At 32.6% G+C, this 15,752-nt stretch overlaps 2 protein-coding genes across 2 annotated transcripts; both read left to right on the plus strand.

The window, feature by feature from the left end:
• The first annotated feature begins 5,520 nt into the window (after window positions 1–5,520).
• Window positions 5,521–7,942, plus strand: LOC144419973 (uncharacterized). The gene is made up of 3 exons (XM_078110260.1): window positions 5,521–5,826; window positions 6,281–6,454; window positions 7,002–7,942. The coding sequence occupies exons 1-3, from the start codon at window positions 5,529–5,531 to the stop codon at window positions 7,226–7,228; spliced, it is 699 nt and encodes a 232-aa protein (XP_077966386.1). The 5' UTR covers window positions 5,521–5,528; the 3' UTR covers window positions 7,229–7,942.
• A 1,969-nt stretch (window positions 7,943–9,911) lies between these two features.
• On the plus strand, window positions 9,912–12,491 carry LOC144431244 (uncharacterized). Its single transcript, XM_078119094.1, has 5 exons — window positions 9,912–9,954; window positions 10,075–10,305; window positions 10,724–10,939; window positions 11,378–11,684; window positions 12,158–12,491. Exons 1-5 carry the CDS (start codon window positions 9,912–9,914, stop codon window positions 12,489–12,491), a joined length of 1,131 nt encoding a protein of 376 aa, XP_077975220.1.
• Window positions 12,492–15,752: the final 3,261 nt, after the last annotated feature.

The raw sequence follows: 15,752 nt of genomic DNA on the forward strand, positions 1-15,752 counted from the left end.
TTCCCCGCAATCGATTTTATTTTTATTGATATAAGTTATTCATCACTGAGAATTTCAATTTTACATTCATTATTCTTGTTTGATATGAATCTCTTTCCGTGTTATTTCCAAATTCACAATTAAACACATCTACAGAAACTCAAAAGCGCCAATTCTTTCAAGGTGAACAATTCGAATATAACTGATTTACAGATTAAATATTTACTCCAAATATTAGTTTTAAATGCAAATATTAATGTAATATTACATAAATTGTTCACACTCCGGCGACACACAAAGTTTATAGGTGGCTAATTTATTAATGGTTCGGATTTCTGTGTTGAAATTTCCACTTTCTGTCGTAGCTTTATTCTTGGCGTAGTTGCAACACTCACAAAAATAGCATATTATGTTTGTGCTAGCTTTGTACCTGCAACAAACGACTACTAGTGAAATAATTTGATGCAGGTTGCATTCACAATACAACTTTGTTTTTAAGTTTGTAGGGTGAATGATTTATTTTAGAGTGGATGTTACTAATAAATTATCTGAGGTAAATACAGGTGAAATGGCGTACCATTAGCAATAGGTGTGTTGATGGCTGAAAAACTAGAATCGTGAAAAGTGTTTCAATGAAAGACCTGTAGGCAAAATGTGTTAACCAGCTTTTCATTTTAGGTGTTCATTTCATAATTGCAACCCTTGCCTTGTTTTAAATCCATACCTATGTTTTGAATACAATGTATTTGATTCGCAGGAGAGCAGATCACTGTGAAACCGATATCTCGACATAAAAGTTCCCTTCCTGCTTGCATGAATTGTAAAAGTATTTCCAAATGCAAAAATTTTGATGTTGGTCACAGATAAATTTACAAATGGATTTCAATGCGTAATAAATAGGAGAAGTGAATTGAGACAAAACAGAATAATTTCCGTAGGATGGCTTTGGATGAAGTACAATGTCAAACTGAAATTTCAAAATATATTCTAGTATAGGAATATTAAAATTCCTTGAGAAAGGTACATACTTTTGTGACCGATATAAAATGTAATGCTGCCGCCTTCTTAAAATTATTTTTTTTCAGTCTGAATTTGAGGTTACTTCGTTTCTACATTCGTTTCGTCAAATCCTTTGCAAAGGGGCAAGGTAGTAAGTTCAGAAAGCGGTTGAAGTCGAAAATGGTGTGCGTGAAATTGAGATAACATCAAGAAACTTTGCTTTTCTTTCGTTTTAAATAAGCAGTGGAACTGTAAAACCATATAATCAAGTACATTTAAATTTTCGGATTTTAAATTTAAATTAACACGTTTATACGCCTTCATCATATAAATAGAAACAAAAAATGTTTTTTCTACCAGGGCAATAGAAAAAAAGGCAGAAGTTTCACTAAAATTGCAAGAATGTTATTTTGCGATCAATGCGTGATAAGTTTGTAATAAAATCGTAAATAAGGATCATTGTAGAAAGTAGTTTGGACTATTATGAATTCGATTTATTTTTAAACACTTTCAATTCTTTCTTCCTTTGTTTTCCACAGTTAGACATTTTTGTCCTATATAAGGTGTCTTCCTGCAAAAATGAAAACAGTCGGTTGTTGTGAAATTGAGTGCAATGCTAACAAGACCAAAGACAGAACAAGTCGCGAGACATTTTGTGCAGCCTTATTGATGGTTTATTCGATTTGCACCTTCTATTGCACCATTGTAACCATTAAATCAGACAGATGGCTGGTTGCACATACCGAAAGTGCATATCAAGGGCTATCACAGGTATGTGGTGTTGGAAATGAAGTCAACTGCTCTAGCTCAAGTAGTTGTGTACAATGCAATGACACTGAAAACGAGACGCATTGCGAATCATTTGGTGAGTATAAATGTAAACTGGTTGTGCTTGTTGGCAATCAGGAACGTAGTCACCTTCAAAATTTATTATTTTTAAAATTTAAATTTGGACATTTCGTAGAAAGTCCGGGCCCAACCATCATATATATATCAATTTGGAGACTTGAGCATGTAAATGAACTGCAATAACAATAAAATTGAAGAAACATCTGAAATTCACTCAAACTATGTTTAATACAAAATTTATTTCAATCTTGTTTCATTTAGTGACAGACATCGGTCTTCAGACTTGTGGGACGAGTAGTAATAGATTTAACATACGAAACAGTAAACCCATGAAAATATATTTAATAATAACATAGCAAAGAACTAACAATATATTACCAAACCTCTTTTATAATATAAGTACCACTTCACTAAATAAATTCTACAATGCAAAGGTCATAAATTCATAAAAACCACGTGTACGTAATTATTCACTCTTGCTTTCCCCACCATATTTTACTCTGACAACGCTCAAATTTCTTTCAATTTTTTTAAAAACCTGGAACCGACGAAAAAGTTGCCTTCAGACTATTAATAATCTCTGCATCACTTCGGTTCATTTCCTGTTGCCTTTCCACCGTCGTTGATTGGTTTTTCAACATCAACAAGTCTTGTTCAAACTGTTCGAGACCGCACTTTATCGCCATTGTTACATTGGAATCTGTTGCATGTAATCATTTTTACTATTTTTACTATATGAAATTTCTATCAAGGTTCTATTCAAGTAATATCGGTTTTCAAAAAATTTTTTAGTTCGATTCAACTTTTTCGATTCAATCAGTTTTTCTAAAACATTATAATGACTTAATTGAACGTTTAATAGCGCAATATCTTTTCTAATATCCTATTATACACAATTAATCGCTTTGCATATCATACGTTTTTTAAATGATTTCACCAAAATATTCGACGGTCATCGGCTATAATCGTAGATATCTTCGATTATTCAACTTTTTAAACTCAATTTGTCACCTTAATAAAGATGAAAGTAGACTAAACGAAGATATTAGAATGCAAATGTTAATATTGAAAGTGTTTTTCATTTCATGAGTTTAGGGTGTAAAGTTAAGTGACATAATTTAAAATATTTTAATTCCAGCCGCCATTGATTGCGCAACAGCCCTAATCTACGCTTTTTACAACGAAGATGAAAAACTAGAGGATATTCCGCTCATAGGTTCTCTGTGTGGCAGATTTGGATTCGCATTCGTTGCAACATGTGTTAGAATATTCTGGCTGAATCTACCAGTGATTTTATTTGCAAAATCATTGTGTAAGGGCACCATTAACAGAGCGGATAAAGAAACAAAAAACTAGCTGACAATAAAGCGTCTGATTGAAATACTCATGTCAATGATGAACCTTCAACCTTCGTCTTGACAGAAATGAGTAATTTTTAACAAGTTTTTATCGTTTCAAAATAAACTGAAGATAAATTAAATTCAAATATTTATATTTTTAATCAATAACAGCATAATAATTTAATAATTTAGAGTAAACATATTTGGAACTGTAGTGCAAAACCCTAACTTAAAACAAACACCGCTCCATCACTAAAATGAAAAAATGTAAATAAATAGAAATCACCCAGTCCTTCATTCCTAACCCTAGCCCTAACCCTAATGTATGATATCTATTTATTTTTTTCAAACGTGGCCTGGATATTTTTTTTTCTAATTTTCAATTTTTCAAATTCTACTAAAATTTCCATTTTTTACGCCAATAATCATTAGCAAGGCGCATAATTGAATACGAACACACACTGGCTGTGACAACATTTAGGCTGAACTCGAAAGGTAAAAAGTCGTTCGATTGAATGAACATTCATAGTTATTAACCGTTTTACATTGCGTGTCTGCTTCACTAAGAGAAAATGCAAATATATCAGTGAATTAAAAATACATATTCATCGCCTTGAAATCCCCGCGGAAAGAGTTTTTCTACGGATAATAATGATTTTTCTGTTGTGCAAAGTAATCAATCCACGGCTGATACGGGCATGATTAAAATTGTTTGCGGTATTTGTTTAATTGTCTTCAATTTACCCTGCTTTTGCGTCGACAAAAGAAATGCAACAGTGCTCTAAAATACCACGACAATTCGTGGACACAAAATTGTGTAATAAACTGGCCAATTATATCATGTTTTGATCTGTATTTTTGCCACTTTGCGAATTTGACAAATTTGAGATTAGTCACCAACGGTAAAACCGTCAGAAAAATCAAAAGTTCGCTATAAAATCTCAAATAGTAAAATTAATATTGGCGCATAAGAATTGACTGAATATGCTTTAATTACCGTAATCTACTAATCTTACCTATATATAATCACAACTCGGGACAAAGTCGCGTTGTCACACATGTGTAGGATTACCACGAAAAATTTAGATGACGTAGCCAAACGAAATTTTACGCCGAAATTTTTTTTCTAAGAAAAAAAAATTATATTTGTCCCTTTATTGTCTTTAGCTTCACACTACTAAAGAATGTATAATACCTATCACCGGATTCCCAATTCTGCGCGAGGTCAAAAATAAATTATTTATTATCGTTGCCGTGGCACAAATTTTTTAGGAAATTTAGTGATTTAGGGAGAATTCACACCAACGCAAAGGTGTTACCGCGGCCTAAATAGTACGCCACGGCGACATAGATAATCGTCGATTTTAGCAAAATGCAATCGCACTCGACTTTTCCAGTTGCAGTTCAAAAATTTGAAAGGGATTGTCTCCGAACCATTGGCTGCGTCTTTGCATGGAATGATAGGTGACCAAAACACATACCGCGTGAATGAAATGTTTTAGTTGAGGCCGTTAGGTCATTGGCTATTTATTTTGAAAAAAAAGAGGGAAAAGGTTGCATTACTTTGGGGAGACCAAGTCAATCATTGTGCTGAAGGTTTATTAATAAGCATGACGTGGGTTGTGGAAGCAAAGGAGTGTATTTTGAGTTCCTCAAATGCTCAGTTGCTGGTATTTTTAGTGTTCCCATTAGCAGATTTTGGGTTGTTAGTTTAGGTTATTTGTAATCGACAGCATTCAGCAATACGAAATGTATTTTTTGGATAAATTGCTTCCATACATAGTATTGTTAAATTTACATCTTTGCACACCTATAACATAGATAAATACGCCAAATCTTTCAAGGTGAACGATTCGCATAAAAGGGATTTACTGATCAAAAATAGTATCTGATATTTAGTTTGAAATGCAAATATTATATAAAATATAAATGGTCCACACTCCGACAAATCAAAAAATTTATAGTTAGCTTATACTTCGAATGTTTTTATTTCCGTATTGAAATTGCGTGGTTTCCTACGTTGCTTTATTCCTGGCATAGATGCAACAGTCACAAAAATATTATATTATGTTTGTGCTAGCTTTGTACCTGCAACAAACGACGAATAGTGCAGTAATTTGATGTAGGTTGTATTCTCAATTGTTTCAGTTTTGTAGGGTGAATAACTAATTCTTTGGGGTATGGCCCTAATAAATTATTTGGGTCGAATACAGATGAAATCACGCACCATTAGCTGTATGTTTATCAATCTTGAGCAAGCAGTTTGGATAATTTTGCATTTAATCAGCATAGCTGTAAAAAATCAAGAGTGTCTAATCGCCGTCTCATTCACCATTTCATTTTCTACAGTTTACCTATGAAATGTCAGCTAACGAAACCAGGCATTCTATATTTTGTCTTGAATTCACTTGCTCAAATAATTGCAGGTGTGTCGATGGCTGGCAGACTAGAATAAGGAAAAGTGTCATCAAACTCACACCTCTATTTAACTTGATATTGAGCATCTACTCAATTTCTTCAACTCGTTGGTTAGTATCTGTGGATTATAATGTATTTCAAGGATTATACAACTACTGTGGTGAAATCAATTGCACTGTAACTTCTGGAAATTGCATTGTTTGTGTGGATCTTGGCAAAAATGATCGTTGTGAATATTTAGGTGAATCCATCTAATTACTTAATATATTATATTAATATATAATATAGTCATATATTATATTATATAACAACCTGTTGTTAACACATATTTCACCACACAAAATTGATACCTTTGAAGCTGCTGGGTGAAAGGTGAAAAATATTTCTGCATATTTCGAATAGTTTTTAAAATCAGTTCTGACATTAAAATAGCTCGTGAAAACTTGCGCTGGTGATTTAGTATTATATAAGTCTTGTTCACAATGTACCAATCAGTGTGTGGCACTGATTTATAAATTACTTTTAGGCGTAACTAATTTGATTCCAGAAATGAGCACAGCAGCAGATAAAATCGATCTTGAGTTTCAAAATTTATAACCAATTCTTGTGTAATCATTAAAAACTATTCAGTTATTGCCATTCGAGAGTCAGTTATTTACATTATTTCTTCAGATGTTTTAACATTGTTGATTTAGATCGAGGAGCTGACGAGCTGATAGTGATCGGACTTCTGGTTGTAGCTGCTATTCTTAGACTCATTGTAACAATCGGCGTATTGCTCTTGGACTGGTTATGCAAAATCGAAAAATGTTGCAATAGTTGTAACAACCCGCACGCCCAAACCGTCATAATTTTGGAGTTATTGGCGGGTGAGGTCAACTGTACTCTCTCCTCAACTTTGCTCCAGAATGACTCCGCATCTCATTTTTTGTGATATTTTCCGAACATTACTACTGGTTAACCACTATAAGAAATAAAACTTCACTGATTACGCCCAAAGTAGTGTACGCATGATTTTATTTGCCGCAAAATGACGCTAAAATCTATTTCCAATTTAAGTTCATTGAAAGAGGGTATTTCTATGGCATTGTCAGCCATGAATCTACATCTTGATATCGAAGGTTATGTTTTAGTTTACGTTTCCATCTATCTGACAAGTAGTTACGTAAGTCCAAGTACGCGTCCCTGCTTCAGAGGGGTCGCAACAGCAAATTCATATTACTTTGGCTAAACACGCCTCGTGAATGCAGAATTCGTGTTGTATTTGAATTTATTTCAAAATCTAAATGATTAAAACACGATAAAAAAATTTTTTTAAGTCTTTGCTTTCAATATTATTAAAAAATGCATGCAAAAGAATTAAATAAAAATCCACACTAGCGTAATGTGTATGTTGACATATTTCTGTTTATTTAGATGTGATTGATCTTTTGGCTGGCAGTATTTACACCGCCTATAACACAAGCTCAAAGCTTGAAGAGTCAATTCCGGGAGAAAGGCTATACGGGAGATTCGGTGCTGCATTCTTATCTACCTGGATTCAAGGTGCCCAGACACCTTCCAAACTAATTATGCTCATGATAAACGCAATAAAACGTAGCGACGATGAAAACAAACAGAATATACAAAATATGCGTACATAACGCATAAACTAATTGAATTATCAAAAATTAACGATAACGGATCAAAATTGAACAAATTAGATTCATTTTTGAAAACCTGTCGCTATTGTTGCATGACTATTTTGTATCTTTCATTCATAATTTGAATTACTTATTACCGGAAGTATTTCAGTTGATTGAATCATAATTTATTTTTATTGTGCCTATAGTCTCTGCCTCTTGATCGTAATAATATATGACGCGCTATAATTTTTGCAATAATTCAATCTTTTTGCCATCGCCCTCATCTCTTAGTTATAACAATATAACATATGTGAATGTACCAATTTTTCAATCTACCAAGATTAGGCTGCATACTTTAATATTAGTATACATGCGCTATTATGTGCTATTTGCTTCTTCTGCTCCTATTGTCAAAGTAATTTATTAGCGGCCATGTTATACATTCAAGCAACATATAGATTCAATCGTTACCCCGCCCATGTCTCCGCTTTACATGGGAGCTTATAACGTTGCTACAAACGCTGAAAAAGTTCGAGCAGTAACAAATGTGCTGTACATTTTGAACACTGGTCAAATGCTGCATATATCCATATTTTATAGTTGAATTGTGTTAAATACTTAAATCTCGATTACAGTAGAAATAAAGTCGTTATCGACTCTGAATCATTATTTTCTTGCAATACAGATTATGTTGATATTCAATAAAGACCGCCATTCGTGATTGATAGTTAATTATACAACAGCTTTTATTAATCAATGAAGAATATATAATGGCTATTTGCTTCATGGAATTTTATGAAATTTTTGATCGTTCAGTTAGTTTACTTCTTGGTGTTTAAGTTTGTCAACATTACGGTATTATTAGGAGAGTTAACAAACTTGGATGGCGATGAGCATGGCTGGTGGCATCGGAAAACCCCTGACAACTGTAAAAGGGGGGAAATTAGATTTGTCTTGTCTTTTCCACGCGGCCTTCATTACACGCTAATACCCTGCATTGCTTCAAGTTACCGTTTTGCGTTACATGTATTGCTAGTTTGCTTCCACTCTCACCACTTCAGCAGTTTAACACAAACAAACCGACAACATGGTCGTGAGCCATTACCTATATAAAACAATGAGAAGCAAACACGGAAGCTTGTATTTATCATCTGACCATTGCAGGTTATTTATTGCTAATAAAAAATATAGGTTAAAGCATTTCTAGTTGCATTGAGAAAAGACGTAAAGTGAATCTGGTAATCTCTGGCTAATACTTTATCCCACGTGAAATATTTTGATTCAGTTCTATTAGGCATAATTGAAATTTTTACGATTAGATTTATAATTGTTCACAACGTAATATCTAAGTTTAATCTAATACGGTAACTGTGCAAATATGCATAAGCGCTACAATACGTTGCTTGTGTTTTATGAGATTATACGGCATTCCCTCTTGTATCAGTGGGGTGGTAACTTTGAAGTGAAACAAAAAAATTTCTGATAGCTTTTCCACAAAATTTTCAGATCATAAAATCTTTATATAAGTCAGATCATTTGAACGTTCACTCATAGCAAAACTAAAATTTAAAATACATGGCAACATTTGTTAATAGATTATTGCGTCATACATTAATTTAGATACATTACATACATTAAGTTGGTGAAAAGTTTTTAGGAAAACTTTTCCGTCCACAATCTGCATATTAATCTAATAAACCCTGTTTATGAAATATCTTTTCCATTTTTTTCCATATCTTCCAAAGAAGGCCTAATAAGTAGATAACGTGATAAATCGTTCAAAAATCAGCAAAAGACACAATTCTGTTTTAAATGTGAAATTTATTTGGTACAGAATCCAGAATAATTTTTTTTTCAGGAAAAAATATTTAGAGTAAAGTAAGTTGGTTACAATAGCAACTATTTTTAAGGTATTTTTGTTGCGTTGAGTCATTTCTCTACTCAGCAAAATTTTTTCAGAGAAATGAATCGGCAATTATATATATATTTGGCTTCTGTTAGCCTTGGTTTAAATATAACTGGTTAGTAAGATTCCAACTGTTTGTTACTTTTGGTTTTCCTATATTAAACAATAACATCTTAGGTTGCAAGAAATCCAACAATACTTGTACGAAACTGGGATATCGTGAGTCAATGAAAACTCATACTATTCAAAAAATCTATATTTGGCTTCTGTTACCCTTGGTTTAAATATAACTGGTTAGTAAGAGTCCAAACGTTTGTTACTTTTGCTTTTTCTACATTAAACAATAATATCTTGCGTTGCAAGAAATCCAACAAACTTGTACGAAACGGGATATCGAAGTCCATGAAAACTCATACTATTGAACAAATCGTAAAATATTTCTCAATTTTTTTCAGTTTCATCTAAAAAAGGCGATTCAATAACTTCAAAACATAAAGTGGTTTCAATAATTTTTCCTGACAGAATTTTTATTTTGACTACAATGTATTGATATATCACAAAACACATGCAGTATTTGCAATTGGCAGATATCTTCGTTCAGCGCGAAGACAAAAAAATTTACGTGGATATGTTGTTTTGATACACATAAGTTAGAAGTGATTGATTTAAATTTCACGCTAAGCTTGCCGATTGCAAGGCGGTATTTAAGCACTTGAGACAAACTAGAACAGTTGAAGACGATGAGAAAAAAATAATTTATTATAGTTGTCTCTAATTCAAAATGAACTAACAAAAATGAATCGAATTTTATTGTTCGTGATTTTATTGCTAAGCTCAAGTAAGTCATTTCTTATGCAATTTTTTTTTATTGTTTTCTTGATCAAGCATTAATATTTAAATACGTCATAACATAAAACAAGTAATTGTAAATTTATTATTTTGTTTATTATTTTCTCAGATACTCTTGAAGGAAGAAAGTGCAAAAGCATTGAAGTAACACAAGATTTAAGCGGGGACGTGGAATCTCCAAAAAGTAAAGCAGAATGTTCCTGGGATTGGGTCCATTGTTCCTGGGAGTTTTATTTCCCAACCGATCTTCATCATACCATGTTTCGAATGACTTTCACAACCAATTTTGTACAAACAAAGAGAAATCTTATACGGATGGGTGGTGGTTCTACGCCAAGCTGTAAGTATAAGTTATGACAGATAATTTTATTATACATAAAATGTTGTAATGAATACCTAGAGTAGCCTACTCGAACTGAAAAAGTTTTTTCTTTTCTCCCAAAGAATATATTTTTTTCTTCGTGTATTTCTGAATATTGTCCTATTATAGTATTCATTGAGTCATCAATTTTCTCGTATTAGAATTTGTGAAATTGCATGGCTGTACTTTTTACGTGCTAAAGTTTTATAATTTTAATTCAACATTGCTTCTGATTGTGCTACAAATAAACGTTTTGGAAAGATAAACAAGTTGCTTCTGGCTACTATACACATATATATATTTATTTAAGCAATTCACGAGGGACAAGCAGTACACGATCTGATAGGGGTAGAGTTATTTGTATTACTATGTTGTGCTTGTCTTTTATAACATTTAGGTTGTTGGACAAACTATTACGTCAATTTTAAATCTGCCAACGACGACATATGTTGGATAACGTACAACTCAAATCTATGCTTGGACAGAATCAAGCAATCAGGATGCGAAACCAGAGATTGGGGCATCAATGGTAATCATACAATGGTTTTGTACAAATGCGAACCATCAAAAGCACAATTCAACTTGAGCTACGAGTATATCGATTGCATAACAGGTAATATGCTCTATTCTCTATTGCCTCCAATCATATGTGCTCAAAAACAACGTTTCCAGTAAAATATCAATTATATTTTGGAGTTATATATTTGATGACGTAAATAATGACACTCTTTGAATCGTGCTATCGATAGTATATTGTACAAACAATGTAGGAAATCTGCCGCCAAATAGGCTAGTTATATCGATCGGCTTCTGTGGTACTAACTACTTGTCCTTCTTCTATGATTATCTGACGGTGGATCTATATGCGTATAACGCTAGAGTGCTGTAGCTAGAGTAAAAATAACCATCCTTGATGATTCGAGAATCTTGTGGTAAATAAAGTCAGACTAAACGTTACAGAAATACATTTGTGTTAGTGTGCAATAAGACTATTGGATCACAATACTGTTGACTTTTGCTTGTATTTGAAATTAAATCTTATTCATTTCAGGAAACAGAATAGAATCCCCGGAAACTACATCGCAACCTACAACCTATCAATCACTACAACCTACAACGCATTCAAAACCAACAACAACAGTCGCTGAAACTACTAGAAATATAAAAACACCATTCAGTCATTATGGTATAACAAACACAGTCAATGAGCCTTCAATTTATTCGCAAGCAATCGAGGATTATCAGGACGATCCCATTACGATGTCTCCCCAAACAATGGGAATGATTATTGGGATGGTTGTTCTAGCATTCATCCTACAAATTACAGCATGCAAAGCATATTTTTATTGGAAAAATAGGTGAGCTGGGAGTTGATATTTTCCTATTTATATATTTTTCTTATATTTCTCGTTGTGCAATGAATAGTTTTCATTTTCCCTTTCTTGGAACATAAGTTATTCAACTAATATTTTTCAATTATAGATTTATATATGTTTGAAATTAGAATCAAAGCTTTCTGATATTTTTTTTCAAAAAAAAATTACAATCTGCGACTTTTTTTTCACGAGTCGCAGTTGAAAAAAATATTAATAGTTTACAGATAAGTTATTCTCACGCACAGGGTCAAAATATCCATCTTACTTATCAAACGTACGATATCAATTCAAAATGAACACCAAAATAACTTAGATCCAGATAAGTGATTATAAAACAAATTTTATTCACAATTAAAATTTTATTCTGTGGTTTTATACAAGATTATACCATTGCATACGTTTCTTCACATTGACTCATAACTATCATTAATTAATTTAAAAAAATTAATCTTCAGAAATCGTCAAACACAAGAGGAAGAGAATCAGATTAATACTTATGCTGTGAACCGCCCGTTACCAGATCCGCCTTCAGATCCTTTGTACGAAGAAGTGAAGAATCCAATGCTTAGAACTGAAGCTGGACCAACACCGCAAATCACGATTTCAATGAATAACGTGCGATATATTGCGCACACCGATGTTAACACGTCACGTCCAAGGAATAACCAGGCATCGTCACAACCTGCCATGGCATCATCGAGTCAGGGTGATTATGAGGTCTCGTTTGTAAACGCGCCCGAATCCGAATACATTCCTATGAAAAGTGTACAATTTCGTTCTGCTTTCTAGAATAACCCGGTTGGATGATTTGAATCGGAAATGTGTTGTATAGATTATATTTGTCCTTTATATTGAAGGACTAAAGTGAAATTATATTCCGCGTGCTAAGCGAGTCCGACTGAAATATTTCATCGGGAATATGTTAACCTATCTTTTTTTTGTTTACGATGACAAAGTGAGAAAGCACTACTTTATTCAAATCACACAAACGTCCCAAGGACTGTGCCATAGACGGCAATTTTTTATGTCATCTATGGGAAACAGTCGAATATTTTTCAAACGTAAATAAGATCCACGCACGAGTAAAAAACTTATTATTTTTGAAATTAATAATCAAATTTTAAAATTCGGCATCATAAGGATTGGAAGTTATGATTCTGGTATATCTGTCTTAAATTAATATTAATATTTTTGTATGAATATTCGGAATAAAACTGCAGAATAATTTTATTCTTGATTTATATTATAGTATTAGTAAGTTAATTAGTATTTTATATCTTATTGAATAATTTTTAGGATTTCTCATTGTTTGTCGATGACAGCGCTTCCGATTGTTTTACAATTTGCCATAGCAATGTGACGGTGTCCGTATACCATTTTAATCAAAACTGTTGGCCAAGCAAACGTAAAATGCAACTAGTTTTTATGGAACTTTTAAGTAAGATTGGTCGAGTTACAGTCTGTCGTTACATCTTGGTAAACAATAGATGGGGATTTACACTACAGCAGGGGTCGTATTACAGTTTATTCATTCACATACATAAAAATTATTCGATCACTTTTAACAGTACTGTTTTTTTTTTGAAGCGTCATATCCTGGTTCTAGACGAGCATTGTTTTCTATTTAAAAACGTGAAATCTCTTGATATTGAATCAAATGTCAATGAACAGATTTTTTTCTTCAAAAATAATACAATCGACACCACCCAAATAAATATAACTTCATCCAATTTTTTTTTTTTGCCTTTATCTGCTCATAATAAAAGTATTGAATTTATTTATACTTTAGCTCTGTTTTCCGGATTCTGTGATTAAAAATTTATGTACTCCGAAATTCTCATTTATGTACTCCGAACACTAGTGCGTTTTACACCGTTTTCCAAACGCATGGGATTTTGTTATACCACTTTTATTTATTATTTTATCAGTCACGTTCATTGTATATATTGAATATTATTAATGTTTTCTTATTCGCTCCATTTCAATTATATATCTGTTCCAGTCACAGCATTGATGAGAAATATTATGTTTGAGTGAGGTAGTGGTTGGACACGTGTAGGGTAGAGTGGAGTCACTAGCAGAAATTTTATACAGGATCTCATGAAAACCGTCGCATATTCTTAAACTTAAATTCGACAGATAAAAGAGTTAGGGATTTTATATTATTCAAAGTCATTTAATAATATTGAAATTCTGAAATGAATGAACATTAATCAACAGAAGCTTCGAGTCCTATATATATATTTAAAAATATTCTCGCATAAAGTATAAGATAAATGTAGCAATAACATTTGAAAATTATTTATTTTATCATTGTGTGTATTATTGTTGTACTTGTGTTTATATTTTGAATAAAACTACTTTGAATAACTTTACTATCGATTAGTATTCTATGTCATATGGGTAATTCTTGGCGTATCTTGTATTGAAATTTAAATCTCTAGCCATATCAGTGATCCAACCTGCATTAATAAATGATGCGCGACTCTTTTCACCCCGAAATGTTAAAGTAATTGTGAATTTATTCTTAAGTTTATTATTTTCAAAGACACTATTGAAGGCAGAAAGTGCAAAGGCATTGAAGTAACACGAGATTTAAGCGGGGACGTGGAATCTCCAACAACTAATTCCGAATGTCTCCCGCGTTGGGCGTATTGTTCTTGGGAGTTTCATTTCCCAACTGATCTACGTCATACCATGTTTCCAACGACTTTTACAACCAATTTTGTACAAACAGAGAGAAATCTTATACAGATGGGTGGTGGGTTCGAGCCAAGCTGTAAGTATAAGTTATTACAGATAATTTTGTAAACATAAACAGTAGTGATGAATACCCCAACAGAAAAAGTTTCTTCTTTTCACTTAAAATTTCTTTTTTCGTGTGTTTCTGAATATTCTCCTGTTATAGTATTCATTTAATCGTTAAATTTTTTTGTATCGGAACCCGTGAAATTGCATGGCTGTACTTTTTACGTGCTGAAGTTTTATAATTTTAATTTAACATTGATTGTGATTGTGCGACAAATAATCCGTTTTGGAAGGTGAAACAATTTGCTTCTTGGGATACTATACATATAAATATGTTTTACGAGATACAAGATGTACACGACTTGATAGTGGTAGAGTTAATCGTATTACTATGTTACGCTGGTCTTTTATTACATTTAGGTTGTTGGAAAAGCGATCTCGTCAATTTTAAATCTGTCAACGACAAAATATGTTGGATAACGTACAACTCTGATCTCTGCTTGGACAGAATCAAACAATCAGGATGCGAGACTAGAGATTGGGGCATCAATGTTACTCATACAATGGTTTTGTACAAATGCCAACCAGCAAAAGCCCGATTCAACTTGAGCTACGAATATATCGATTGCATAACAGATATTATTTCTCTCATATAATTTAAATAGGCGACGTCGTTAAACCCCTGTGATACCATTCGTTATATTGTATTGTTGTTTACGTTTTCTTGTTGTTTAAATTTTTTTCAAACTAGTGACTTTCGAATATCTTGCTGTATAACACAGAACTATCAGAACTTTGTTTCTAAATTGCTCGAATATGTTTGATATTTTTTTCCTAAATCTCTGAAGATAGATTATATATGGCAAATTCAAATGAATATCGTCACCTCATATATCGCCGATTCGTACTGATATAAAAAAGATCTAGTACAGTGATTCTCAAATAGTAGGGCGCGCCCCACACGGAAGACTTTGGAAAAAAAATTTAGAAGACGTGAAGCTAATTAATAATAAAAAAATTTGTTAGATTTTATTTTGCCCGCCTTATTTTAGATATTTACATTTCCTCATTGTTTATAGATTGCAATTACATCCACGTATTTTCGAATAAAACATACTTTCGCCTTACTATATGTTATTTGTAGCTTATTGTTATCTAGTTATTTTGAGGTGGAGAGCGAGACCTAACAAATTCTAAATAGAATGCGCGGCTTAAAAATTTCGAGAACCACTGATTTAGTAGTTTTTGAATAAATTATAAATTGTTTTAAATCAGCCACCAATTATAATTGTTATATCGATT

The sequence above is a fragment of the Styela clava genome, chromosome 2 (genome assembly GCF_964204865.1).
Source record: "Styela clava chromosome 2, kaStyClav1.hap1.2, whole genome shotgun sequence".
Lineage (NCBI taxonomy): Eukaryota > Metazoa > Chordata > Ascidiacea > Stolidobranchia > Styelidae > Styela > Styela clava.

Excerpts from the sequence above, each read along its gene's own strand:
- LOC144419973 (XM_078110260.1), top strand. The coding sequence starts at position 5,529 with ATGTCAGCTAACGAAACCAGGCATTCTATATTTTGTCTTGAATTCACT. Across the intron at positions 5,827-6,280 it reads TGATCGTTGTGAATATTTAG|ATCGAGGAGCTGACGAGCTG; the intron begins GTGAATCCATCT and ends TTGTTGATTTAG. Across the intron at positions 6,455-7,001 it reads AATTTTGGAGTTATTGGCGG|ATGTGATTGATCTTTTGGCT; the intron begins GTGAGGTCAACT and ends CTGTTTATTTAG.
- LOC144431244 (XM_078119094.1), top strand. The coding sequence starts at position 9,912 with ATGAATCGAATTTTATTGTTCGTGATTTTATTGCTAAGCTCAA. Across the intron at positions 10,306-10,723 it reads TGGTGGTTCTACGCCAAGCT|GTTGTTGGACAAACTATTAC; the intron begins GTAAGTATAAGT and ends TATAACATTTAG. Across the intron at positions 11,685-12,157 it reads TATTTTTATTGGAAAAATAG|AAATCGTCAAACACAAGAGG; the intron begins GTGAGCTGGGAG and ends ATTAATCTTCAG.